At 58.7% G+C, this 27,863-nt stretch overlaps 2 protein-coding genes across 5 annotated transcripts in view; one reads left to right on the top strand and one right to left on the bottom strand.

The window, feature by feature from the left end:
• PTGES (prostaglandin E synthase) overlaps positions 1-17,134 on the top strand; it is a 31,492-nt gene extending 14,358 nt beyond the window's left edge. Inside the window, exon 6 of one of the 4 annotated variants that reach the window (XM_075055939.1) lies at positions 16,432-17,134. In XM_075055939.1, coding sequence (XP_074912040.1) covers positions 16,432-16,451 — 20 coding nt within the window. In that variant the 3' untranslated portion in view covers positions 16,452-17,134. Of the gene's footprint in view, positions 1-7,513; positions 7,885-11,851; positions 14,754-16,431 lie in introns of those variants that run through there. The other 3 variants (XM_075055936.1, XM_075055938.1, XM_075055940.1) reach the window with 3 other exon arrangements.
• Positions 21-27,863, bottom strand: PRRX2 (paired related homeobox 2). The gene is made up of 4 exons (XM_075055934.1): positions 27,298-27,863; positions 5,384-5,568; positions 5,031-5,209; positions 21-4,471 (listed from the first exon to the last, which is right to left on the bottom strand). Exons 1-4 carry the CDS (start codon positions 27,539-27,541, stop codon positions 4,336-4,338), a joined length of 744 nt encoding a protein of 247 aa, XP_074912035.1. The 5' UTR covers positions 27,542-27,863; the 3' UTR covers positions 21-4,335.

Genomic DNA, 27,863 nt, shown 5'->3' with positions numbered 1-27,863 from the left:
GCATGCTGGGCACTTTCCCCTGGGCACATCTTCACACCTCTCAGCATTGCATTACCTCTGCTGCTTTATAGCTCAGGACCATGAGCTCCTGAAGCTCTTTTTGGCTTTGGCTGCCCCAGACTATTTGGTTATTGCCTTTGCCTGACCACCACTTCTGCCTGCTTTTGGGTGCTCTGTGCCTATTCTGCCTGCACCTGTGGGCTTTTGCTCCTGGGAAGCACTCAGCAATCTAAGAGCTGATGGTTTATTCCTACTCCTTTGGTTCTTATCTTTTAGCTAGCTGCCTGTGCAGAATCTGACCCTTCTCCTTGCTGCCTCTTAGCTCAATTTCTGTAGACCTGGAGGAGAAACCCCCCAGGGAGCCAGGTGCTGCTCTGGTCCCTCTGTATGTGCTCCCCACTCCCCTTCAGTGGGCTGGTCAGGGGCTCTCCCCAGGAGCCATTCTGCTCACAGCCTCCTGCACCAATCCCACCTCCTTGCAAATCTGCTCAACCACAAGGCTCTGCTGAGCCCCCAGCGAGGCTGGGCTGCCCTTCAGGTCCCATATCTTCTCACCCCCTCAGCCTGGCTCTTTGCCCGTGTGCCCCATCAGTGCCCAGCCTGCAGCTCACCAGGTTAATGCCCTCCCTGGTGCACAGGATGGAGCCTGGAAGAGCTGGATTTGGTGCTGATTTGGGCTCCCAGTGCTTGTGCTGCCCAGCCCTTACTGAGTCTGTGCACTTGACAGAGCAGCATCTGTCCGAGAGCCTGGATATGCCTGCAGTGATGGTGTAGGAGACAATCTCCTTATTTCTTCACTGCCTCCAATTCTCCGAGCAGGTCCAGACCTCCACGTTGCCTGTTTCCGGCTCCCAGGGCTGTGCGATAACTTTCTGGTGGTCTCTGCTGGGACCATTGATGAGCGCTTGTCCCAGGAGGATGGGATATCTGTAACAGATGCTCATGCCTGATGTCTGTGGAGCATCAATTAGCGTTTACAGGTTTCCACCCCCTTTTACAATGCTGGATTTGACCTGATAACCTACCAGCAAGGGGCTCTGCTGCCTGCTCCTGGCCACATCCCATCTCAGCCCATTCTGTTGTTGCTGGGGGGAAATGTGGGTGCTGATCCCAAGGCTGTGGGTGTGAACTGGGGCTAGCGTTAACGTGAGATGCTGCTTCGTGGGGAATTTGTGAGCTGCCCAGGGCAGACCCTATAAGATCTGCCACTCCCAGTGGGATTTTGAAGGGGAAAAGAAAATCGAGCCCTCTTCCCTCACACTCCTTCCTCAATAGCCCACACTCATTATCCTGGAATGAAATAAGATGGATCTGGCAAGGACATGCAATTAGCTGTTATGCAGGGACCTTTGCTAGGGTGTTTTTTCTGTGCCCCTTGAGTTTCCACCATCTCCAGGCTTTGGCTTGAGGCTCCCCAAGCAAGAGAGAAGCCCAGCAGCTCTGCTGCGGGACTGCGGTCCCTCTGCTCCATCCCAGCTCCACGGGGCCTCGATATGCTCCCCCCCTTACTCCTGCCCCTCTCCCGGGGCATGTGGACCACTTGCTGTTTGGGAACCTGGGATGAAATCCAGGTCTCGGGGAGAAGCTGTGCAATGCCACCATCACGCAAGGTGAAGGTGGCCGGATTGTGGCTCTTGTCCCCTTGCCCAGGGCAGTCGGTCCCCTGCCTGTGCTGCTTGTCCAGGGCAGATGGGGAAACAGCAGTGGCCAGCGAGGAAAGAGCCACGTCCCCGTCACGTGTGTGGACACATCTCTACTCAGTAAAATATTTATTCCTCCATTATTTCACAAGAGTTGTTTTTACAAAAACCTTACAAAAATTTCCAAAACACGGACATGCAGAAGAAAAAAAAAAAATCCACCGTGGATCTTGTTACAAGTAATTGAAATGTACAAATAGAAAGGGTGAGAGGGAGCTTAGATTACAATAATCCCTCCGTCTTGCTACCCCTCCATGGGTGCAATTTGTATCTCGTCTCAGTGAGGCTTCAGCGTTGAATGACAAGCTGCTATAAGCTGCCAAGAGCACGGCGAAGGAGGGGCCCTAAGATTAGGAGCAAATGTTTTCAAATATATATATATACATATAGATATTTAGTGAAGAAATATTTATTCCCTGCTTTTTTTAGGTTTACAGAAACGGCATCTGCAAACTATTAAATGGGTTTATTTTCATTAATGCTCTCAAAGAGGCAGCGACATTTATATCCCTGTGGTTTCATCTTGTATAACCGAAAAAAGAGCCCTGTGCTTTCCATGGGAATAGGACCCCCCTGGCCCCCTCCTCCTGCCCCAAGCGGCGTTTCTCATGGCAGATGATTTGATCCGCAGTGGATCTGTCTTCCCCCCGGCCTGCCATGTCTTGGCTTTTATCAGGTCTCTGTGCGGTGTCTTGCTGCGGTCTGGGTAGCTGTGTGCTCCCCTTCTGACATGGCAAATGGGGGGGATACCAGCCCTGGAAATAGGGGTGGGGGGCACAGGGTGGGTATTTAGGGTGACTTTGCTCCCTGGATGAGGTGGGCAGTGTTGGTCAGGCTGTGCCCGCTCCCTGCCCGCTGTGCCTGAGGAGGAGCTGTTCCCAACCGGGGGGCTGCACTGGGTAGAGCAGAGAAAATTGGGGCTGGGGGCAGGATGGAAGGGCCCGTTCAACCCCAGCTAGAGAGGATGTGCTTGTCTCCTGGTTCTCCCATCAGGTCTCCAGCTCGGGATGCTGGGTGAGCCCCCCCTCAGCGCAGGCGTTGCTTGGGGTGAAGCTGAGGGTCCTGGCATCGCAGCCGCTGGGTACCACGTACGGCTGCAGTGAGACCCAGTGGGAAAGGGAGAGGATGCTCCTGGGAGCGGTGGGGTCTCAGGTGGGCACATGTGTAGTTGGGACACTTTCAGCCTTGGTGTCGCACACCGGAGGACATTTATCTGGAGGAAGCACCTTAGCAATTGCTGTATTCATCCTCAGATCTACTTCTACAGTCCCCAGCGGGGCTAAGCCCCTCTAGGCAAGTAGGGCTGGTGCCTTCTCCGTCCAGGCCACCTGTCTGAGCTGGTGGTGTCCCCACACTTGGCTGGTGGCTCTTTGCAGTGGGTGAGGAAAGGGTGGTCTGGTTACCAGAGGGCTTTGTCCACAGGGTAAAACCTCCATCGCTCCGGTTCATCCCCCGTTATTGCGGTATTGGCAGGGGGAGGCGGAGGGTGCGTCTCCCTGCGGCTCAGTCCCACAGGCGAAGGACTGGGGTGGCATAAGCCCAGAGCAAGGTTGCCCACCCTGCGTCCATCCCCCTGCACATCCCACCTTGCAACCTCATTAGGCTGCACGGCAGGGTGGGATGAGGGGGAAACCATTTCCTTTCCACAAAACCAAAAAAGCCCACCCCTGTGGAGTCGCCAGCCCCAGACCCCCGCACACATCTGTGGAGCTGCCGACGGGAAGGCTGCGCCTCCGGAAGGCGAAGCCTGCTTTGCCGTTGGCACGAAGCGCTGGGAGCCGCCTACTCAGCTGAAACCCAACAGCTTTTTCCAATTTTCTCTTTCCCTGGGACGGTGCAATGACCTGGGGCTCTGCAGAATTGCTGGCAAACCCACTGAGGCAGGGCAGCGGTGCCTGCCTGGGGACCAGCAATGCTTCCCCCAGCTTGCAGGACAGCTCACAGGCTCTGAGCAAGTCTGTCGAGATGCTCCAGCCCTCCTCACCCCTCCGGGGACAAAGCCTGATGCCATTGACATAGGCAGCTCCTAAATGCAGGCAGCGCGGTGCAGGGGACTGGCCACGGCAGGGTTGAGCCGTCGGCTTCCCGAAGTCCCTCCTAAGCACCGCGGCTGGGGATGCACAGAGGCGAACGCGCGGGTCAGCTTCGGCACCCGCGGTTGAGCGCTGCGAGTCGCAGCCCAGCAGAAAGGGGGGCTCGTGATCCTCCCACCGCTGCATGCTGTCCCTGTGGGAGGAGAAGACCCAACAACTCTTTGGCTCTCTGGGCGAGGTACCCAGATTGGTCAAATCCAATAGTCCAAGATCCTTCCATGTTTGGAAGCAAATTCTTGTTCCCTTGGCAAGTCTGTTTGTCCTTGAAGAGCACGTGGGGGGTATGTGTGTGTATATATAGCCTTTATTATAAGGGTGTGCGGAAAAGCAAGTTTCTAACCAAGTTTGCTCCATATGTGGCTATAATTATGTGCCACTTCGGCCTGGGACTGACTCTACCTTCAAAAGGGAAGAGGAGAGGAGAGGTGCTGAGATGTTGGATGAGTGGCATGTGGGTTGGGCAGGCAGCAGGTTCGTCCTGGGCTGGCACAGGAGCTCCACGCTGTATCCTGGATGAGGCCACAGGGTCGGCTTTGCCCTGGTCAGTTCACGGTCGGCACCTGGTTCTGATGGAGGCTGAATTCTTTGGCTTTGAGGCGCAGGCTGGCGATGCTGTTGGCCATGTTCACCCCTTGGGTGGGCGTCGCAGTCCCACTGGAGCTGTAGGAGGGCACAGTGCTGTAGGGAGGGAGCAGGGGAGGAATGAGGCATGGCCCACGGAGGAGTCCCCGTGCCCTGCGCGGTCCTGCCAGCTTCCCAGGCCAGACTGGCCATTCCCTCTTAGACATCTCCCACAAGAGCAGTCAAGGCTTCAGCATTTTGATGTGGCTGGATGCATGTGGGAACCCCTCAAACTATGCACCAGGAGGCCCTGTCTTGAGCTTTTGGACGAGATGGCTGGACGCAGAGAGCTGGGAACCAGAAGGGACCCATGCCACCTCCCGTGCTGAGATGTGGGAAGGGTCAGCATGAGGCCAAGCGAATCCCTTGCGAGAGGACCAGGGCTCCCACTCTGGCCCTAAAATGCGTGGAGGCAGGGAAGCCTGCTCAGCGGCGGGCAGTGGATGCTCAGATGGGGCTGAAACGGGTTCCCAGAGCAAAGCCGTATGAGCTCCTTTCGGCCCCATAAAACTCCCCGCGTCCTCAGCAGCGGCACAGGGCTGCGCTCCCAGGGCAGTCCCTAGGCAGCCTGTCCCATGGCCACCTCCTCCCCAGGTCCTCCAGTGCCTGCACCTACCTGTACGGGGAGGTGCTGGTCCAGGAGAGGTACTCTGGGGTCAGAGCGGTGGGCCGTGGCGCCATGGGCTGCTCAATGGCTGCTTCTTGGCTGTAGGATTTGAGGAGCGATGCCGATCTGTTGGCCAGCATCGCCCTCTCATTACGGCGAAACTTGGCCCTCCGGTTCTGAAACCAGACCTGCACGGGGAGGGAAGGTTGTCAGTGGGGAGCCGGTATGAGCAGGGATGTCCCAAGCATCCGTCCTACCGATCATGGTCATATGCAGGATGAGACGAGAGAGGGGACAGTCCCTGCTCCTGCCTGGGGACAAGACAGAGGGTGTTGTTTTCTCCCACACAAACCTTTGCTCACCTGGACTCTCGCCTCGCTGAGGTTGACCCTTCTCGCCAACTCCTCCCGCACGAAGGCGTCGGGGTAGTGCGTCCTCTCAAAGACCCTCTCCAGAGCCTGCAGCTGGCTGCTGTTGAAGGTGGTCCGGTTCCTCCTCTGCTTCTTCTTCCTCTTGGCTGCCCCACGGCTCGGGCTCAGGCTCTCACCTGTGGGAAAAGCACAGAAGAGCTACATGAGAGCCAGACCCAGGCGAGACCCCACAGACCCCACACGAGGAACCGGCCGGGCTCAAGCCCTCCTGGGGGTCTGCACTGCCCTGCTCCATGCCAGCCGTGCTCCCTGTGGGCACCTGGGACTCTGCGGGGAGCAGCACACGTGCAACCCTGTGATCTCCATCAAACCCCATTTCAGGACCTGCTGGAGCTTAGGGTTAAGCACAACATTTGCAAAGACCTGTGGTGGTTTCACATCTGGCTAAAACCACCCAGACCTGATTTTGAATACCAGTCTCAGCGGATTCTGGGGCAGCACTTGACCCAAACTGCTGGGACTGCATCTCACAGCCTCCCCCCAACATGGACACATCCATGGGGTGTCTTGGGCTTGGCTCTTGTTAAGAGTTTAGGTCAAGCTTTCACGGACGGTGATGGAAATTCGGCACCAAAACACCTCTGAGATGTGGGTCTCAGCTCCCACCTCCAGCACCCCCTGAAGCCCTGGCTGTGGCAGGTCCCCAGGGTGACACAGGGTGGCAGCTGAGCATCTGCTCATCCAACCCTGGTCTTCAGAGCTAGGAACGAACGCCACCACATCTCGCAGAGCTCAGCCTCTGCAGTGTTTATTTCTGGCTTTGCTGGCTCATGGAAACATGAAGCTGAGGGTGTAGTTTGGTTTCTCAGTATTGATCTTGGGCTTTTAGCCAGGCTGAGATTAATCTCCTCTTTGTCACTAATATCATCAGGTTTAGGCAAGTTTATGAAGTCTTTTTCTGAGATACCCAGTCAGCTGCCTGCAAAGGCTTCATGGGGAACATGTCTTGCTGTCGTTCTTCCTTATGGAGGTACTGGTTAATTATTCTTTCTGTTAATAAAGCATCTGGATCCAATCTGTACCTACTGGTGGGAAAGTATTTTGGAATTATTTGAAATGTTAATAGTTTTATGGCATTCTGATTCATAGCAGGGTTATATTGGGGTTTTCTGCTCTATATCATTGCAGAGGTCATGATGGCAGGAATTACTGCTCCCTGAATATGCTCGAGAAATAAATACTTGCTAATAAGCTATCTTGATACTTATTAAATAGATGTGCAGCATTTTCAGATGATACTTGAGCAAGTAACAAAATCTACTGGAAGGCATATTAACTCTCTTGCTTCAAGACACCACCAAGCTGTTGAGCAGGAGGAAACTACAGGTTCCAAGATCTTTAAGGCCAGAAAAACCTTCTTGGACCTTAATTCTGAATAATTCAAGCCATGAAACCTCCACCAAGTTCTCCATCAAGTCTCTAAGGTCCCTTTGTGCCTGAGTATACTACTCTTAGGGGCTGTCCCATCCTGAGATGAGCCATGAGGACCAGAAAAACCCCAATATCTGCTGGCAGGTTGTCCCTGGGACTAATCATCTTCTGCCCAAAGCAGGGTCTAAAGCTACTGCAGAGTTCCCCTGCCCCCTTCTCTGAAAACCATGCTGCTGGCTGATGCCACCAACAGCATCCCAGTGCCAAATGCGAGCCACACCAGGGGATGCGGCAGAGGAAGAAGGGTTAAATTTATTTCCATTGCTGGCAGTGGCCTCCTGGAAAGAGCAGATGGATTCTCTGGCGCTTTGCTATAGCGAGGACCAGTGCCAGGGCCTGGGAGTGCTGGGTGCCTCCAACACCCTGACCCATTAAGGGATGAAGCACTGGGCTGGGAGAAGATGCAGGGATGCGGAGGTGGGACCTGGGCACCACCACCGGTCCCTTTCCCCATCTCCCAGGCACATGGAGGGATGCTGTAGCATTTTGACCATGATGGGGCCAAACAGCTATGACCATGGGGAGAAGAGAGCATCCCTGGATGGGAAGGAGAGGAAAAGGAGCTCTGTCCACCTCCCAGGGCCTCGCTGCAGCTGCCGGCATTTCTCTGGGTCTTTTATTGTGTTCTAGGTGCATCTGGATCTTGGTTGACCATCCCCTGGGTTGGAAACAGCCCATGCTCTTGTATTTGGGACACAACCTTCTTGGTTGGGTAAAGATATGATGGACGGTGCTGTGCCTGAAATACGTGCAGGTTTGAGGCCCTTTCCCTGGCCAGGAAACCGCAGGCTGCCCTTCACCGCTGTTCGTGTTTAAAGGCTCACAAATAAAATTCTCCAGATTCCCTCCAGCCCTTGTTCCTGCAGCTTCAAATGTTCTGCCAGTCTCTGCTTTCCAGTTGCCCCTTTTAGTTAAACTCCTTTTTTGGTCCTGTTTTCCTTCAGTGAGCTAATGAGCTGCTGGATTAAAATACATGAAGTCCAGCCATGGTTGTCCCTGAGTTTTCCGGGAGCCTGGGACTGAAACGGGAACCGTCAGGCTGGGAAGGAGCTACAGGATGTAACAGGGCGAGAGACGTTTCCTTGCGGGTTTATGGCCACCCCGCAGGGCTTCTGGGGAAATTATGGACCGGGGCTTGGTTCAAAAAGTGCCGTCACTAAGAGCACCCACTGCCCCCCACCGAACTGGCAATGATTTCAACAGAACCCTAGTAAATGTATAAATTAAATTTATAAACCCCCTTTGGTTTCATCCCCAATTTAAAATCTGGCTATAGGACGTTTCCATAAGTGACAGCTTCTCTTACCCACTCTAATTTGGCTGAAAGCAAGGAGGAGGAGGAGGTAACGTTCCTTAAATTAACTCTCAAAGAGCTCCACAGGATCTGGCCCCATTTCTGGCTGGTTTCTATCTCCCCAAACACATGGAGGCAAGAGCTAAATGGCTGTGGTAGCTGGATGGTGCTGAGCTATTCCTGTATGGGGCTGGCAGGCATACCGGGACAGAGATTTAAGACTGGAGTTGGGTCAGGATGCATCTGGGTGCTGGCAACTCCTGGGTGATTGGAGAGCTGCAAGCCCTGGGCCGTGCCTGGGTTGGGGCATTTTGTTCAGCCCCTATTTCTGGTTTTAATGGAGGGACCTTCTCCTGCACCACAAAACCCTGTGTGATGCTCCAGGGAGCTTCTCAGAGGATGCTGGTGGCCAAAACCCCTTTCCCACGTGCTCACACCTTCCCTAAAACATGCTGCACCCTGGTGTAGCTCAGAGCTCCCCAGTCCCCCCAGAAACGTTTGCTTTCCAGCTCAATTCTCTGCTATGTTCATTTTCCACCCCATTTTCCACCCCATCTCTGTACTGCAGGGAGGCAGCTCCACGCCCGGGGTGCCTGCCTGGGTCCTCTGCTCCGCTCAAGGATGAGCCTTGGTAACGGATCAACATCTTTTCCCCATTAGCTCAGGCATCGCAGGCTTGTGGGACCAGATAAATGCCACCCTAATTGCTGGCGGCGTGTGTCTGACAGGTTTACAGTGTGCAAAGTCGGGCCGGATCGCTTCTATCAAAGATGCTTTAATAACCCCAAATCAGCTTTCCAAAAATGAGCATCGCTAAGTGCTCTGTGGCACTGGAGAAGGAATGGGGAAGGGAATGGGTTGTGTCCCCTGAAGACCCCTTGCCATCTTGCTGCCATCCAACCCTGTGAATTGGATTTAACCAGATTTGCTGACATCTTGATGGAGGAATCAGAAACCAGTTCCCTGCGCCGATAGGCTTCCAGGAATAACAGGTTGTAACTGCACAAAGTTAAAAACCAGCTCACTGCCATCTTTCTTTTGCCCCAGAGCACTCCTCGGGGAGGTTATGGAGAAAGCCGAACCCTTGCCTTTGTCAGCTATAATTTGGGGGTTCATTTGGGGCACGGCTGGAGGCAGTGGCTTGATTGTCCAACCCCAAGGTCAGAGGAGAGTCCTGAGTCATCCCCCAGCCACCTTCGCCTTCGGTGTATTTATCTTCCACTGATTACAATTTCCGCTAAAGGGAAAAAAAAAATGCAGGGGAAGGGAGAAAGCATGGGGGATAACGTTACTGAATAACGAAAGATGACATGGGGGGGAGGATGGGGAGGGGGAGGCACAGGGGCTCTACGCAGAGCAGGATGGGCCCAGTGTGCTTCACAAAAAAAGCCTTAAATTGCCCCAGTGTGTTAGAAAAGACACGAGTCTTTTTGCCCATGATGTGGATGAGTTTTGGGGTGCTGGATGCAGCCTGGGTAACCTCCAGCCTCCTCTCCACGATGCCCAACTTCAGGCAATGCTGCCTGCCCGAGAGCTGCACGCAAGCCCAGGAGGCAGCGCTCTGCCCTACGGATGCCACGAGGTGCTGGGAGTCACCCCAAAACCCTTCTCCATGCAGGAGCACCGATGCTGCCAAGCCTGGACCGCTCCGTGCCGGTGAGCCACCCTGCCGCCGGGAACTGGGGAGCAACCGGTCCTGCCCCATTTGCAAAGGCAACGGCCCCAGAACTGCTGGGTCAGAGCCGTGCCGGTTCAGCTGAGCGCCGACCAAGCCCACTTTTCCGGCTCTTGCCTTTTCCCTCTGTGCTTCCATTAGTTTTCCATAGGAAGGACTCGGCAGGTTTCAGCTGCCGAAGCCTGGGCGCTGGGCTTGCCAAGGGGGGGCCCCACACTGGCAGGGTCCTCAGCCTCCCGCGCAGCAGCCGCCGAGTGCTGTAAAGAGGTAATTTTCACTAGATTTCCACCGAGGCTTCGGCTTTGACTTACGACCTCCATTAGCGAGCGATAAACGACCTCCGTGCAGCTGTGATCCAGACCTAACCTGCATTTAAAATCCCAGCCGCTCGCACGCCTGAGCCCCGGGGTCTGCGACATCCCCGGGCAGGGATGCTCCGCTGCGGCAGTTCATCCCTCGGGATGGCTTTCGGTGGTGGGCTCCATCGTCAAACATGCTCAGGCTCCCGCTGCGGGGCGGCTCTCCTCTGGATACCAAATTTTGGGGGGTTTCTTTGCAAAATGCTCATCCCAGAGCATGGTGTTCAGCCAGCACTGTCCCCGCGACCCGGGTTGGTCACGTCGGCCAACTGCAAGCCTGTCTCTCCCCTGGATGATGCTGCAAAAACCCCACGTACACCGCCACGTCCTGGGACAGGTTTTGTTGGCTCCAGCTCTGCCGCTTGGCTTTGGGGTGCAAATACCCCCCTTTTTTGGGGGCTGTGCCAGGAGGAAGGGAGTTCAACCCTTTCCTGCAACAACACCCAGGCTGTATCTCCTCCAAAGTGTTTCATTTTCCATTGCACTGCAGACCCCGGAGCCCCGAATGGTTTTCTGCCGTTAAATTATTTCACGCGTTCCATTTATTTGCAAGCAGTTTGCCAAAGACCTTTTAAGCTTTAAATTTTTCACCCCCACCCCCCCCAGCCAAATGATCAAATCTGCCGTAACATTTACTTCCCTTCTCCTCCTGGAATGGCATTTTTTTCCCCCTTTTTTCTTCTTGGGTATAATTTAAGGGTTGAAATAGCCTGGAGGGAATTAGCTGTAAATTCTTCCTAAGACAAATAAATTCAGCCCTCTAAGTTTCTACGTTTTTCAAACTGTTGAGAGACGTTTTGGGTTTGTTTTACTTGAAATAATGATCGTGGCATATCTGACCCTCAGGCTGCGGCCGGCTTTAACCAAATAAATAGCTTTTATTAATTAAGGTTTATCCTTAACAAATAAAACCCCAATTTGATCTCGGCCGGCTGAATTAGCAAAAATAAACAACGGGTTCTCCGGGCACTTGATGTGGATTTAACAAATTAACGCTGGGCCTTCATCAGGGAAGCCGCAGGGTGGTGGAGGCCTTTTACAGCCAAGAAATCCTTTGGAAAAACAATGTCTTTCGTTTCTCCCATGGTCTCTCTCGGTAAACATGTGGAGTCCCTTCATCCCTTTATATACTCGGGGGAAACGAGGAGAGCTCCGGCAATGACGTCCGCCAAAGTTTCATGTGCAATTGTTTAACTTGTTCCTCTAAATCATGCGATGGGGAGGAAGCGTTTCCCTTCGGATCGCAGCGAGCAGTGCCAGAGCAAAGCTCTCGGGTTTGGGAATTACCCCTCCGCAGTGTCCACCCGCTCCAGCTCCTTTTTATCCCGTAACCTTCAGCTGAGACACCCAGGGCCCAGGGGTGATTTGGGGGTGCACGGGCAGCCGAGCACAGCTGAACCCCCTTTCCAGAGGCTACTGCTAGCACTGCCCTGTCTTGGGATGTGGTTGGGGACAGCCTGGGAGCCCCTGGGGGGGTTTATCAGCCCATGCTGGGGCTTTGCAGCAAAAAGGGATGGCAGGAGGGATGCTTTACAGTCCAAAGGGGAGCTGGGGGCTTGTCCCCGCTCGTGGGCGCAGGGTTTGTTGCAGAAGTGATGGTGAGAGCTGCCTACGCTGCTACAGGTCTTTAATCTCCCCAGATCGCCTCGGGAAGCCCTGGGAGCTGAGAAGCAGCTGGGAAGATGCCCCTCCACGTGCGCTGGGTCACCCAACTGTCATGCTTTTCCTGCACCCACCAGTGAGCCCAGCCTGGGTGCAAGGGACCAACACAACATCACAGCTTGGGGACAAAACCATATCGGTGTAACTCCATTTTCCGGGTGGTTTCACCCCGCTACTAAGGAGAGAAGCCCCTTGGAGCCACCACCCACTGCCCACAGGGTGCCGGTCCTGGCTTTGCGCGGCACGATGCTGCGAGGTCCAAACCCATCCCGGGAACAACCCGTGGGCACGGGGGACGGGGTATCCCTGGGGAAAGGGGCTGCCAGCTCCTACCCGGGCTCCCGTGCTGCCGGGAGCAGACTCCAACCTCCTCATCCCGATCCACCGCCATTCCCTATTCCCCCTCCAGCCCAGCCCCAGCCTCATGAAGACCCCGGGAATGCCGGAGGCTCTGCGGGAGGGATTGAAGCCGGGGGGGTCCAAATGTGCTGAGTCCAAGGGAAACTTTCTCGGCTCAAGTGGCGTACATGAAAAATTTAAGAGAGGGGCAAGTCTCAGCTACTGGAGAAACATTACAGCAAAATGTTTCCGAGGATGTTTCACCTCATTAATTGTGAAAAAACTGAAACGCTGACACGTTTTTACAGGCTGCCAGTTTTGCTGGGGGAAAAGTGTCTCTGTTAAAAAGGAGCAGCAAAAGCCTGGACCAAGAAAGAGGCCAAGGCTGTCCCGGGAGGGCCTTAGCCTACGCTCATTGACAGGCAGCAGCAGACTGTTTTATGGTTATAGAGCTGCCGCTGCACCAGCCAGAAACCACCCAGCGCCGTGGTTCGCTGCCCCCGACGGCGTGGACACCCGGTTTTTGGGAGGATCCTGCCCTGCGGTGCTGCAGCCCCAGGGATGCTCTGTGTGCAGCTGGCACCCCCGAGCCCAGGACGCTTTTCTCCTTGCAACCCCAGAAGCCAAACTTGCTGCTCGGTGGTGATGCTGGGGACGGTGTGCGTTGTCTGAGTACCCATCGCAGCACGTCCAACTGAAAGCCCGAGCAAGCCAGGAAGGTGCTGGAGAGCCGGCTGAGCCGGCAGCATCCCTGCATCCCAGTGGGGATGTGTCCAACCTGTGCTTGCAACTCGATGGCGGCACTGAACCCTTTTTTTGGCTCATCCCCATCTTTAGTGCAGCAAATGCTGTGGGAACATGATACTTAGCTGGGTTTTGGGACCAGAAGAAACCTGGAAAGGAGGAGCCCCATGTCACAGGACGCTGCCTCTCTTAGGGACAGTCCCAGCCCAGTGGCAGCCAACAAATTCACTGGCGAGAGCCGTGAGCAGATTCAAAGCTGGGCCTCCAGCAAAAGTGGTGGTGATTTATCTGCTGCAAAACCCAAGTGCACGAGGGACAAGATCAGGAGTCCACAGTGAGGAGAGGACAAAGAGAGTAGATAAAAGAGATGAAGAAAGAAGAGGATGAAGAGAGGGGTACCAGATGCTGGAGAAGCCAGGCGAGGACCCGGCCAGCTGAGTCGTGTGCTGTGATTTAGAGAGGATGCCCTGAAAGTTGAAAGCTGATGAAATCCATGGGGCTGCAGTCATCTGCCATAGGTAAAGCCCCGAGGCTTTGACATGCCCAGCTCTCCCCGAACACTTCACAGCCCTTCCCACCACGTCAGAGCCTCCCGCCCCGGCCAGAGGCTCTTGTGCACGGCCCAGCATGGTGCTCACCCAGCTGAGGCCAGGCCCCGGGAATGGTGTTTTGGCACGGCCAGCTCCTGCGTCAGCGGAAGCGTTTAATGAATTAATTGCAGCCGCGTCCCCCAAAGGAGGAGGCAGGGTTGGCGGGATGCTGTCAAGCCTCGGGAAAGGGCTGGGGAACATCTTTGGCCATGAAGCTCCGGTGGGAGAGGGCTGAGCAGCACAAGAAATTCCTCCCCGTTCTCCCAGGTGGCTAGGGGAGATGGTGCCATCACCCCCGCCTTTTACTTGGGGTGGGAACTGCCTGCCCATGGACAGACCTTTGGAGAAGGGGACATGGACAGACCCCGCTGCCAGGCTCACCGGCTCCGGGATGCACCCCAGCATCCTGGCCCCAGCCCCGACCCTGCAGCGGGATCCAGACCACGGAGCCTGGCACCATCAGCAGCCCCTGAAACAACCGCTCCAGAAACAGCCTTTAAAGCCGTGCAACCGTGTTGGCAGCCGGCATGGGGCTCGACGAAGCCCCTCGCTGCGCTTTCTCAGCCGCCTGGCTCCTGCGCACCCCGGGAGCCGAGGCTGGGGCCATTGTGCAGGGCCACAGGGCTCAGACTGCCTGGCTTCACCCGCCGACGGGTGGCACCGGCCCAGGGCATCCAGCCCGGGACCCGGGGCGCCGAGCACATCCCTTGGGCTCGGTGATCTGCAAGCGAAAAATTCCCTTCCAGGGCCGTGCCCGTGCGGCGAGTGACCCCAGCCTGGCAAAGGGCTTTCAGGAGCTGCCAAGAGCATCCCGTGCGCTCGGAGGAGCCGGCAACCGCAGCCCGACACAATGGGCTGTCCCGGCTCCAGCATCACCATCGCTTCCATTGTGTCAGGTCTCGGCGGGGATGGAGCCGCGGAGAAGCTGAGCGGGAGACGGGCCGGGGTGCTGCTCCCCGCTGGGTACCCCAATTTTCCCCCCCAGGGGCTGGTAGGGCAAGGAGAAAAGCCTCCCGGGAAAGGTCCGTCGCCTGCGTGAGTTTGCCAGGGACGGCGGCACTGCGGCAGAGCTCCGGTCGGCTTTGTGTGGTTGGGGTCTGGCCAGGTTCTGGCATCTTCCCTGCTCATGGCAAGGGAGCATGTAGCTCAAGGGGGTTCACTCTTCTCTGGGGTCCCCCTTTGCCTAGATGGGGCTGGGGTCACACAGAGCCTCCGAAAACTCATCCGCAACAAGTCTGGCGTGGGATGTCCCCTACAAATGCCAAAGAGGGAGAGGGGGAGACGGGATGGATATAGGGATGTGGTGCGTGTTCTGCCACGGCTCCTGGCTTTGTCCAGGGATGCTCAGAGAAGCCGTGTCACACCAAAGGGCTCCTCGGGTGGATGTTCGTGGCCACGAGGCCGGGGGTAGCAGGAGCCGCTCGGCCGGGCGAGCCGAAGCCCTCACGGCACAGCCAAGGGCCTCGGGAAAAGGCACGGCGGTGGGTTTGAAGCATCGAGCTGGGCCAAGTACAGAGCAGCACCGACCAACGGGGGAGCAGGAATTTTAATTTTGTTCTCCCGCGAATCTGCCAGCCCCTGCGGTGGAGGCCCGGGGACCAACAAAAGGCGCTGGCTCTCCCCCAGCCGCCGGTGGCCGGGAGCCTCCCCGGCGAGGAGGCATTCACCGGGGGGGGTTGCTTTCATCTCCCAGCCAGGAGACCTTCTTGGGGTGGGAAAAGACCAGTGCTGGGGCTGTCCCACACCTCGTGCTGCTGTAGCACCATGGGATGCCCCTGGGGACGAAGCCCCCGGGGTACCCACCTGGGACACAGCCTCCCCGCTTTGCCAGCACCGGTTATGCCGTGCATTAAAATAGCTGAGCGCGGAGAGTGGCAGCACCAGTGATGGTTAACAGATGTGTGAACGGGCTTCTGCGGCGCAGGGAAACGGCCGGCCCGGACCCCGCTGTCAAAAAGCTGAGGTTTGGGTCACCCCTGGGCACTGCAGTGAGGGGGTCCGGGCAGAAGGAACGGCCACGGTGGCTCCCCACAGCCATCAGGGAGTGGGATGCTGGGACGGATGATGCCAGGAGGGACGATGCCAAGACAGACAGACCCCACTGTCCTGCGTCGGGGCTGAGCATGGCAGATGCTGCTTCTCTCCCCATCCTGCAAACCTTTTAGGCACCATTTCGTGCATCCATGATGCAGCCGCGGAGGTGCCAACACCGCTCACACGCAGCCGCCTGACAAAACAGGTTACACAGTTTCCCAGCAGGGCACGGGGCATGTGTAATTAATTAACGCTAATGAGACTTGTGCAAGCGCCGGCCCTGAGAGCAGCACCCGCCTGCGCTTGCAAAGCTCCACCAAAAACTCGGCTTTAACTGCAAAGTGGGTTTCCCCAGGGGCTGGGAAGGGGAGGGGATGGCGGGTGCCTCGGATCATCACAGTGTCGAGAGCTTGCTGGGACTTTTGCATGGTGTTTAAAAAATAAAACTAATCAGGCAGGGCTGCATAGCAGGAACGCTGTGTAGAGGGCTGGCTCCCAGCCAGGGACCCCTGGCATGGCGATCCCAGCCTTCCTCTCCTCCCTTACCCCCCCAAAAAAGGTGGTTTCTTGAAATTTAATAAGCAAAAACCCATAGCAAGCCAGCCTCAATGGCATCTGACACTGAAACCCAACACCAGCCCACCAGCTTAAAGCACAGACCCCATTGCATCAGGGTCATTGCCAAGAGGGAGGGAAGAGGACAGGCAGGGACCGGGGGGAATGGTGGGAACCCCCACGGTGTCCCCTCCTGCCATCTCCTGCCACCGATCCGGCTCCCCGCTCTTGTTTGAGGCCAACTGGGCATTCTTCACACCCAGGCCAAGATGCCACCGAGCGCCTTGTTTTAACAGCGAGCACCAGCACCTGCTGAGACCCTGTCCCACAGCCACCGGCTGCCGTCCCTGGACCGGGGACACCGGGACGTTTGTCCAGGGCACGGGATGGGCGCGAGCCCCCAGCCAGGACCCCATCCCACCACCGCTCCGAGGAGGACCCTCGTGGGCGCCTGCACGCACAGACGTCCCGGAAACCCTCGCCAGCTAGCAGCATCGCTATCCTCCGGTCTGGTTTTCATTTGAGGTCGGTGGCCTCTAGCCAAATTTATTGTAAAACATTCATTTTAATAAGTGGCTCGTATCTTTTTTTTTTTTTTTTTTAAACCCAGCCCGGTTAACCGTTTCCAGGTTAAAGCAAAGCCGTGCGTGGCGGGGACGGTGGGGATGGCGAGGACAGTGGGGATAGGACAGCAGGCAGGTTGCTGGGGCAGGTGCCAGCCATGGGGTGGGCACCAGGGGACACCTCAGAGATGCCAGGGTGGGGGCACCTGCATTAAGGTCCAGCTTCTGCAAAGCCCAGCGGAGCGGAGACCCTCACCCTCATCACCCCAAGCCTTCATCCCCTCTGAGTCCCCAGGGAGCCCAAGCACCATCTTGCCACACTGGGGACTCTGACCCCAGCACCCAGCTGGCCAAGGCCCCAAAAGCCAGCCAGGAGAAAAGTGGGGGACACGCTGGCACTGGTCGGGGTCCCAGGGTGTGGGTCAGGGACCTCCAGGCACTCTCATACAAATCCCATTAAACTTAACCCCTGATGGGTGACTGGGTTGTGGTGAACACGCAAAGGGCTTCGTGAAGTGGACGGTGCCTGGTAGTTTAGTTTCGACATTTGTTTCAAGTTTTATAAACCCCTAATACTAATAGAAATGCTTCAGTGTCTTTTAATTTAAATGAAAACAGTTATTTTTTTAATTTAAAAATTCCCCTGAGGTATTTACAACCCCCAAATTACAGCCATGTGGCCAACCCAGCTGAGAAAGTGAAATCGGTGAGGAAGGAGCGTGGCGACCGCCCCGGCCCGAGCTGAGCCCAGCACAGCCCCAAGCAGCACCGCACCAGTAGCCGTCCCCACATCACCCGTGTCCCCTCTGCAGCACCCCATGGACGGACTCTGCTTCACCCCTTTGCTGGGGACGCAAGATCCCAGTTCATGGGGCAACCAGCCCCTGGAGCTGCTGGCCACAGCTGTCCCCAGCGGGATGGCATCCTTCTATCTTCCCTGCCTTCCTTCTGTCCTTCCTTCTCTCCTTCCTTTTTTGTCCTTCCCTCTCCCTTCCTTCTCTCTTTCCCTCTCCCGGACCCACATCAGGCTGCGGGCAGAGGCAGGAGCCGCCCCGTTACCCGTCCTGTGCCCTCCTCGGCCGTGCTGCTGCCGGACCAGGCTCTTCGCCCCCCACCACCCGCCCAGCGCTGTGTGCGGGGTCCCCTGTGTGCTCCCCTGCAGCATCACCGCTACTCCTACCCCCAACACACCCCTGCAGCAACGCAAGCCCCCTCCCCAGCCCCTGCAATGCCCTGCGTGGCTCAGGGTGCAACGCAACACCCACCCACCCACGCTGCAGTGCACTGGGCAGCTTGGGGTGCAATGTAATCCCCCCCCCCACCTAAGCAATACCCTGCGTGACCTGGGGTACAACGCAACTCCCCTGCATGACTCGGGGTACAATGCAGGTCCCCCTCCCCCTGCAATGCCCTGTACAGCTTGGGGTGCAACGCAAATCCCCCCCTATACACACATTGCATTGCTCCGTACAGCTTGGGGTGCAATGCAATCCCCACCCAAGCGATGTGCTGCACGACCTGTGGTACAACACAGTCGCCCTGCACAACTCGGGGTGCAATGCAAACCCCCCCCCCCCACTGCAATGCCCTGTACAGCTTGGGGTGCAATGCAACATCCCCCCCCCCAAAACACACACACGCCGCAATGCCCTGTACAGCTCAAGGCGCAACACAACCCCCCCTCCACCAATGCCCCGCACGGCTCGGGCTGCGACCCACGACTCGGGGTGCAACCCACCACCCTGGGCGACACGACCTGCTGCACCAACCCCTCCGCTCCAGCTCTCTACCTGGGCTGCTCCCCGCAGCCACCCCCCCGCCAAGCCTTCGAGAAGCGCCCGAGCTCTGCCCCCTCCCCAGCGCCCCGCTCGCCCCAGCGCTGCCATGTGCTCCCCGGCGTTCCCCCGGCTCCCCTGCCATGTGCGCTCCAGTTTCCTTGCGTGTGAAGCCTGCAGCCTCTCAGATTCAGTGGCTGGAAAGGATGGCGCCTCTCCACATCTGGTTCAATGCGCGAGCCTGGCGCCTGGCTTAGCCACAGTCTCCATTCAGAGACACACAGACTTTAATAGACTCATACAATTCTTCCTGATCTATCACTGCAGCCGCAGCTGAAAAGCTGCTTTATTATATGCGCTCCAAAGGGGGATGAGGAGGGAAGGGGAGGGGGCCAGGCGGCTGGCGCTGCCTCTCTCTGAAGGCTCCCAGCCCTCCCGGCGTCCCCCCGAGACCTGCGCTATGTCCCCCCCACCCCGACCCTGCTTTGGCTCCTGGGGGCCGTTCGCCCCCCAGCCCCGGGGCGAAGGAGCGAGCGCTGCGGCCTCGTTACGCCTCCCGCTCAATTAACGCCTGCGGCCCCCCTGAGCTGCCGTTTGCGCCCTGGCAGCGTGCGTGGCCGGGGCAGTCCCCAGCAGAGCTGCAGGGGAAGCGGGTGGCAAAGGGGACCCCATCTGTCCCCTTGATGTCCCTAGAGGGGTGTCACTCCCCCCCAAGCTGGGACAACTTCCCCCAACCCCACCACCATCAACGTCCCGTTTACCCCAAAACTCCCTGCTTGGGGGTCTGCAGCCAGAGCTGCCAGGACGAGTTGTCCGTGGGCAAGGGGCTGCCCCATGGGCAGGCACTGGACCCCCCCGGACCCCCAGCGATGCCTCCGGCAGGTCCCCGTGCTGGGGCTGGTTTTCCCAGGGGAAGCGCGGGGCAGGGAAGCATCCAGCGAGGGATGCTGAGCACGGACAGGGTGTTTCGTTATGCCGTGGGAAGGCTGGAAAACTTCGTCTGCAGCCATGTGTCCCTCGGGCGAACGCAGACGTTGGGAATGCCTCAAGGGTGAGGGTGAGATTTTTTTCTTTTAATTCACGGAAATTTGGGGGCATCCGGTGAAAAACAACCCGGTTCTGCAGTGCTGGCGCAGCGCTGGCTGACAGGCGTCAGAAAACCACCTTGAAACCCCAAATCAGTCCTTCGTCCCCAAGAGGGTTTGCTTTCCCCATCCTCCCTGACCCAGCTGGGCATCGCTGGCCCCGCGCAGGCACCGGGACCGGGCAGGGGATGGCTGCCTCTGCCCACCATGCTTTCACCCTCTTCCCAGTTGTTTTTTCCAGCCAGGAAAAAAAAAAAAACTGATCTGCATTAACCCTGGTCTAAATCCTTGCCCGGTCCCAGCTCAGCCCAGCCACAACTCACTGCCCCGGCATTTTAAAGGATGCTCTAAGCCTGCTCCGTGGCTCAGGGATCCCATCCTGGGAGGATAACTCCTTCCAGCTGCTGCTCACGCCACAGGGAGGGAATGAGGTGCCAGCCTGGGGACACCAAGCCTCTGCCAGCCCCAAAGCAGCCGCGTCCCATCCTGCTTCAAACCTCATCCCTTCGGCTCAAGGATTTTACAGCTCTGGGGGGATAATTCCCCGTGGCCGGAGAAAATCAGCCCCGGGAGAAGGGGGGTTGGCCCCGCTCCCTGGGAGAGAGGAGGGTTTCTAACGAGGCAGCCTCAAAGCCCCAAATCATTTCATCAGCCTCCCAGTTACAGACACACGCCCAGGCTCTCTTAAAATGCTGATTCGTTGAAATTCGCCCATCTTGGCTGCGTGGAGTCGAAATTTCATATTTTTCCTGTGAATCAGTCCCGTTCCCTGAAATAACAGCCCAAAAGGAGAGGGGAAATAGTCTTGCACTGAGCTGTTCCTGGTCGAGCTAGACATAACAGCTCGGGGGGGGGGACGGGCAAGGTGTCCCTGCACCCCAGCACCCTCCTGGGCTGTGCCACGGGGCGTTTGAGCTGCCGCTGGGGCTTAAAGCACATCAGTGGGTGCCACCGGGGCTCCCAAGGGAGTGGGGCAAAGCCCTGTGTCCCCACCACACGCGGGACCCCCCCCTGATGTCCCCTCTGGACCCTGTCAAGGGGTGGCTTTTGCAGCTCTGTCCCAAGCTCCTGCACCCTTTCCCTGCTGGAAAGGGGGGGTGGGAATGAACATTTCCCGCAGCAACGCCTGCCGAAAACCCAGCTTACCGGGGGTGCCAAGGTGAGAAAAGTCCCAGCAATGAGAAGTAGGGGGGAAAAAGTTATTTTCCTGCCCTCCTGACCCAGCCAAGGCTGCTCCAGCTCTCGGGCTTCCCCAGCGAGAGGGGATCCATGTCCCCAGGCTCTGCTTTTGAGGTTCTTTCTCTTTTCCCTCTGGCAGCGGCTCCCCCGGCACAGATGCAAGTGTGTGCGGGGACCCCGCCGAGCCCTGCAAATGCTGCAGAAAACGTGCTGGTATGTATTTTCCTGCACTCCTGGGGAGGGATCTGAGCGAGCAGGGCTGCTTCCCGGGGCTGCAAAAGCCCCCACTCCAACCCAGAGCCCCCCCGAGCTGGGGTGGGGGGAGCCTGGAGCCCAGGTGGGGGTGTTCAGCCCATTTGGGGACAAATTTTCCCCAAATTGGAGCCCAGGTGCCACCAGTGAGTAAGAGCCTGACTGCACCCCAGGGCACAGAGCATCCTCCCAGCGCGCGGGGTGGAACGGGATGGTGTGCGGGGATGTCACCGCGGGGAGGAGCGGGATGGTGAGCGGATGGCATGGCAGGAGGAGCGGGATGGCGTGCAGGTGTCACCACAGGGGGAACGGGATGGTGTGCGGGTGTCACCGCGGGAGGAGAGGGATGGTGAGCGCGTGTCACCCTTCGGGGCTGGAGGGGACAGGGAAGCAGAGAGCCGTGGTACCAGGGTGGGCCCCACACCAGAAGCCCCGTGAGACCTGGGGTCTCCCAGCCGTGACCTCCACCCCAGGGTCCCTCCCTGCCTGTGCCTGGCAGCGGTTTGTGCTGGTTTTGGCAGGGCTGTGACCTAACTCAGCCTCTCGTCCTGCCTGCACCATGGGAAAAGCATCGCTCCCACCCCGCCCCTCCCATGGTTTTCGGATGGGTGGGACCTGGGGAACGAGTTTCCCTTCATCCGTGGGATGGGGGACCACGTGCAGGACGGCAGGTCCCACGGCAGTGACGCAGGGCTGGGGGGGGGGGGTGTCCCCAATTAGGGAGGTGGAAGCCTGGCTGCAGAGATCGCACTGCAGGTCGGGGTTGTCCCCTGTCCCCTGCAGCAGTCTGGGGGTTGCGGGGAGGGTCCCTCCCCATAGCCCCTTTTTTTCCTGACTGGGATACGCTGGGCTCCCTGCGAGTAGCTGGAAACCGTCTGGACGAGCCGGGACACGTCAGGCTCCCCATCCATCCCTCGCCTGTCGCCAGCCTCGCACTAAGCGCAAACAAATGTGGAGGGCTGGGAGGCGGGCTGGGGCGGGAAGCTCCCGCCCAGATTAATTGGTGCTTACTCAATACCCGCTGATGGATGCTGCACCGGGGACCTGCCAGCGTCGGGCACTAGACAAGTGTTGGTCTTGGGCACAAGGCCCAGCTGTGTTGTCCCCTCCCCTGGGGACCGTCCCACTCCAGCAGCCCCGTGGGCACTGTCCCCGCGTGGAGAAAAACCCCTTGTTTCGGGGTCTGCAGCCCTCAAAGCCCTCTAGGGAGGGAGATGTTCCCAAGCAGGCGCTGGGGACGGTGAAGGTGACAGCCGGTCGCTGAGAGTCATGGCCATGCAAGGACGGCTCCTCTCCCAGTGCCACCCATCCCGGCTGCGCTGACCTTACAAGGACCGAGACGGTTCGCCTCCCCCCCGCTTCAGATGCCACCGTTCCTGGCTCTGCCACGCAGGGACCGTCCCTGCCAAGGGCTCTGCAGGAGGTCTGCCAGCCTGTGAGTTTGCCGCGGACAGGGGTTCCTGTGCCCAAGCACCCTCTCAGCTGATGCTGTTTTGGGGAGCAGTGAGGGACCACGGGTGATGTAAACCCCGTACCCCAGCCTTGCTGCCCACCGGCGGGTCGTGTCCCACCCCGGTGCATCCCAACATCATCCCCCAGGCCAGGGCAAGCAGGTCGTGGTGCCACCCTGAGCAGCAGGGACCCCTGCTGTCCCCTCCTTTGGGGGATAAAACCATGAGACGCTCTCCTTGGAGAGCTGTAACCATCTCCATCAGACACTTCTCAAAGCCTCTTCCCCCCCCTGCCGCCATGGGGGCTGAGTCAGGGTCCCGACACCCCCATCCCTCCCTGAGCAGTCATCCAGAAACCACAGAAAGCCTCCCAGCAGAGGCGCTTGGGGGATTTGCAGCACTTTTGGGGCCGTGGAAAGCAGATGGGTGCTGGAGAGAGGGGTCTGACAGGTCTGGGGTTACAGGGCAGGGGGGGCCTCAGCTGGCTCCCCATGCCCATGGCCCAATCCTGCTGGCCCCAGGGGTCTGTGTTGCCTTGAGCCAGGCACAGGGTGTAGGCCACGAGTTCGTGACGCTGGTTTTAATTGCAGCTGAGCCACGTACGTGCATGGATGTCCTAGGGAAGGCAGATCCCCACGGGTACATCCTGGCCCTTTTTCAGCAGCGTTATGTTACAGGGCTGCCTCCTGCCCACGCAGCCAGAGGGGCCGAGGTGTCCCCGAGCTGTGCCCCCCCCACACCCGGCAGGGACGAGTGGCATTTGGGAAGGCAGAGAAGCAAAGCCAAGTTGTAGCCTGTGAGCCAGGACCAGCACAGCCCCTGGACTGGGCCACCATGGGGACATCGGCCGGGATAGCTCTGCTTCAGGGAGGGTGCCCGAGCCCTGCGAGCAGCTCGGGGCTGCTTGGGGCAGTCAGCCACCGCTTGACCCCAAAAGCAAGTCCCTTTTCCACTCTGTTACCAGGTCCCTACTCCTCCCTGCCTCTCTTCTCCCTTTTCAACTGCCCTCTTTTACGTAATTAAAACCAATTTGCTGTAACATCATCTAAATCCCCTCTGACCCCTTGGGTGCAGCTTCTCCTCTCCTCTCGCTTCCACTGCTCTCCTTAGCATCCGCACAGCACCAGCATGGGTTGGAGGGTCCCGGCCACCCCGGGGGTGAGGAAGGGGCCCCAGGAGCCGTTCTGCAAATGGGATGTCCAGGAGCCACTACACCTCCCCATCCCATCGCCTGGTCCCACTGGCTGCAGCCGAATGGGCAATGTGTGCCTGCCCCATGACGGAGGATCCCCTCAGAGGGGCGACAGTCCTTTCTCCATGCCCAGCCGTGACAAAAGTGGCTCTTTCTGAGTTTTCAGCCCCAAAGCGGCTGCTGGAGCCAGCGCCTGACTCCCTCTCCCATCCCCAGGCGGCACCAAAAGTAAGTTCATTGTTTGAAAAGCCATCAGTCAAGGCCTGCTGGCTAAAATTACCCTCCTGCTTTATCATCTTGAGAACATTAAGGGCTGTTGTTAACAGATGTTTCGCGTTACACATTATTTGTTAGTCTAATGAAAGGAGGTGAACAAGCTTTCAAGACCTCAGAAGTTGTGCGGAAGGTTTTCGATGGGAGGCTGCTGCACTGCTCCAGGGGAGGATGAAGATGAAGATGAGGATGGGGACGAGCCCTCGCCACCCTGTTGGCATTTCCTCGCTCTTGCTGGGCTCGGGGGATTTCTTGCCTCTTAATTTTTGGGTGTCACGGGAGCAACGTGTTGCACAGATGATATTTGTACTCATCCTCCCATGAGGATGCGCTGGGTGCCCTCAGGGCCAGTTTGGGGCTGGGGCCAAGGCAAGGGCTGAGCAGTTCCCTTGGCTGGAGAGGGAGGTGGGGACGGCTCCGGTCCTCAGTGCCAGCGGGAAGGGACATGCCAGCCCCGCAAGGGACTAACGGAGGGGCTGCTCCTGGAGGACAGATGTGCCCAGGACCTCAGACATGGGGCTGCCCCCAGCCACCCTCCCCAGCTGGGAGGGCTGCGGGACCAGGGGTGGGAGGTGAGGGCAAGGAGAAGTTGAATCCCTCTCTCAAAGAATAAAACCCTGCCCCGGGCTTCTCCAGCTCTGCCGGGCTCGGGAAGAGAAGCCTCCTCCTGCTGCAGCCACCTGGGGAAGGGGAGAGGGTTTTGTGGAGGATGCAGTCTGCTGAGCACGACCTAAAGCATCCCTGCGCCAGCTCTGCCAGCGCGGCCCCCCGGACCACGGCGAGCCCTGCCCGGCGGAGGGGGTGCCAGCAGCTTCGCAGCAGGCTGGGGGCTGCTCTTCCTCCAACCCGCTGGCACGATGACCCCGATAACGGCTTCCCAGCCGGAGTGCAGAGCCGCATCCCGCAGAGAGACGCTTGGGTACCGGGATCCGTTTGCATTGATAATAAACCCGCTGCCACTGACCCGTGGGGCTCCAAACTTGCATCTGGCAGAAAAACCCCACGATGGTGAAGAGGAAGACGAGAGAAAATGCTGAGAGGCTGTTTTACTTCAGGATGCCAATAAAAGATAACGTTACCAGTAAAAGTTCCTCTGCTGTCATCACGCTGATGCTGAAAGCATCACAGATGTGTAGCAAAAAGCTGATGCTCGCAAAGGCAGGGCATTTGCCTGGTATTTAGAATCTCCCCATCTCAATTTAGGAAACTGCATCCCAGTTTAGGCAGTGGCAGTGGCTAACAGGTCTCACAAGTCGATGTTTGCATGCACACAGGTTTTCTTCTCTGTTTCCTTGTTCTCTTTTTGCCCGCTGCTCTCGGCTCCCATCACTCAGGTATTTCTCTCTCCAGGTGGGATCGGGGGGGGAGAAATGCTTCCACTCCTGGATGGGTTGTTGGAGAATCCCAGATGTTGATGGTGTCTTCATCCCTGCAACCTTGCCGAAACAGGTGCTAATGGGAAATATCCCCCGTGGTCCAGTGGTGCTGGGATCAGAGGGCCAAACCTCACAGGGCCTCTGCCCCAGGAGGAATGGGCTTTTAGGGTGAAAAATGGGCTTGTGGGGATCAGCCAGCCCCCTTGCTTCTCTCTCTCTGGTACTTGCATCACCCCGAGTCCCCACTGAGCTTCTTCGGGGCGCGTTAGAAGCTCAGCAGGGTGACAGTTTCTCTGCTGTTTTGCAAACAGCCCTGTGAGACGAGCCGGCTGCTGTGGGCTGGGCTGTCTTTCCAAAAGCTGCACTGATCCCACACGGCATACTGTCCCCCCATATGGTCCCATCAGCGGGCAAAAACCTCCCCACAATCCCAAAGGCAATGCAAGAAGTACAAACAAAACCCAAAGGAAGGGGAGGGAGGATGGAAAATAACGCCGAAAATACCAGATACCACCCCAGAAAGCAGCGCCCAGCCTCACCCAGCCCTCAGCATCCCAAGCAGAGGCAGGTTGGGGGCTCGGCGGGGGCTTCTCCATGGAGGAAGAAAGTTGTGCAGGGAGTGAGATGTGGGTGGGAGAAAGATGCTTCAGACCCGCACGCAACGCGGGAGCTGCGGGAGGGTACAGAGAGAGCACCCTGCAAGGGAGCACGGGCTCCCACTTGGGAGCCCCTCACCGGAGGTCTGGGCGGTCTCTGGGGTGGGCTGAGCCCCCTTCACCGGCACAGTTTCCCGGGTGGGCTGTGGACCCCTGACCAGGCACAGGTCAGACCCTCGGCAGGGCCATCAGCACCCCAGAGCCGTGCTCCAGGGGCCGCAGAAAACAAGCCCGGGGTACCAAAACCCAGCCGGGGCGGGGGGGCAGGTTTGGGAGATGCCACCCCCAGGGTCCCCTCGGGGTGGGCACCACGGCCCGGGCCGGGGGGAGGTGATGGGGTTGCACATCCACCCCCCGCTCTGCCTCCCCTCTCCTCCTGCCCCATCTCCCCTCCGCCGTCTCTGCACCCTGAGGGGACACCCGGCTCCGGGGAGGCGGGGGGCTGGGGGCTGTCGGGTGTCCCCGGACCGGGGTTTTGCCGCAGGGATGGAGCGGATCCTCCGAGCACCGGAGCCGGGATGCGCCGGGACGGGCGGAGCGGCACGGAGGGATGCGGGCTGCCCGGTGTGGGCGGCAGCGGCGGAGCCCCCCGGGGGCAGGCGGGGATGTCCCGTTAAAAACGCCCCTCCTGCCAGAACCGAGCGCCACGAAGCCGGGTCCCGGGTGGATTCCCCCGTCCCCCTTTCCCAGTCCCGGCTCTGTCCCCGTTGCTGCCGGTGCTACCGGCTCGGAGACGCGCTGCGGCGGACACCGGGAGAGGATCCGCTGCGTCCCGGTCCCCCATGGCCCGAAAAAAGAAGCGGGGACCCCCAGGGGAAGAGGGAACCCCGCAGGCTTCGCAGCCCCGGGACGCACCGGCTGCCCGGGACCGTCCCGCACCCGGCACCTCCGGTGGCGGCGGGGAGGCGGCCGGTCCCTCCCCTCGGTGCGGGCTCCCCGTGCCCCCTTGTCCCCGGTGCGGGGTCCCTCTCCCCTCGGTGCAGTGTCCCTCTCCGCCGGTGGGGTGTCCCTGAGCCCCCCGGTGCGATGTCCCTGTCCCTCCCGGTGCGGGGGGGGGGGGGGGTGTCCCTCTGCCCCAGCCATCGGGGTGTCGGCACCCTCTCAGCTCATCCCGACTGGGGGTGTGGGGGGGGTCACCCCTCGTCTCCACCCGCTCCCCCAGTCCCCCCCCCCAACCCCTCGGTGGGGGGACACCCTTTGTCCGCGGTGCCCGGGCGCTGCTCACCGGCCGCCGGCTCCGCAGCCCGGCCCGGGGTAGGGGGGAACGGCTGGGACACCCCTTCCCCAAAGCTGCCCCAAACCCGAGGGTGGAAAGCGGGGGGGGGGGGGGGGGTGTCCATCCCGGGGCGGTGGGACTCACCGTCCTGGGGTGCCGCTTCGCTGCCGCTGCTGCCTCCCGACGGCTCCGGCATGGCCTTGCCGCCACCGGCGGGTGGAGGACCGGCCGGGGGGGTCCCGTTCATCCCGGCCGCTACCTCCTCCAGGTCGAGGAGGTGGCTGACGCTGAAGTTTTTCCGGCTTTGAGGGTTTTCGGGCGGCTCCGGGCCGCGCACGGCGCTGGGGGCGAACGGCTTGTCCATGGCGAAGGCTGGCGCCGAGTCCATGGCTCCCACCCCCAGCCCGCAGCCCACCCCGAGGTGCCGGGCCGCTCCCCGGCCCCCTTCCCCTTCCCCACCCACCCCCCCCCCCAGGAAAAAAAAAAAAAAAAAAAAGAGAAAAAAATTATAATAATAATTTTTTTTTTTAAATGGGGAAAAAAATAAAAATCACGGCTGCCCTCTGAGTCCGGCTCCCTCCCCAGCCCCTGTTCCGCCTTGTGCTGACGTCTGGGGAAAAAAACCACGCTCCCAGCCCAAACTTTCTTCCCCTGCTCTTTGCTCTGGAGCTGTTCAAACAAACGCCCCTGCTCCGAGCCGAGCGGGGCGG

The sequence above is a fragment of the Buteo buteo genome, chromosome 23, assembly GCF_964188355.1.
Source record: "Buteo buteo chromosome 23, bButBut1.hap1.1, whole genome shotgun sequence".
NCBI classification, from domain to species: domain Eukaryota; kingdom Metazoa; phylum Chordata; class Aves; order Accipitriformes; family Accipitridae; genus Buteo; species Buteo buteo.
The sequence above is the reverse complement of the archived record's forward strand: the minus strand, read 5'-3'. Positions and strand labels throughout refer to the sequence as shown.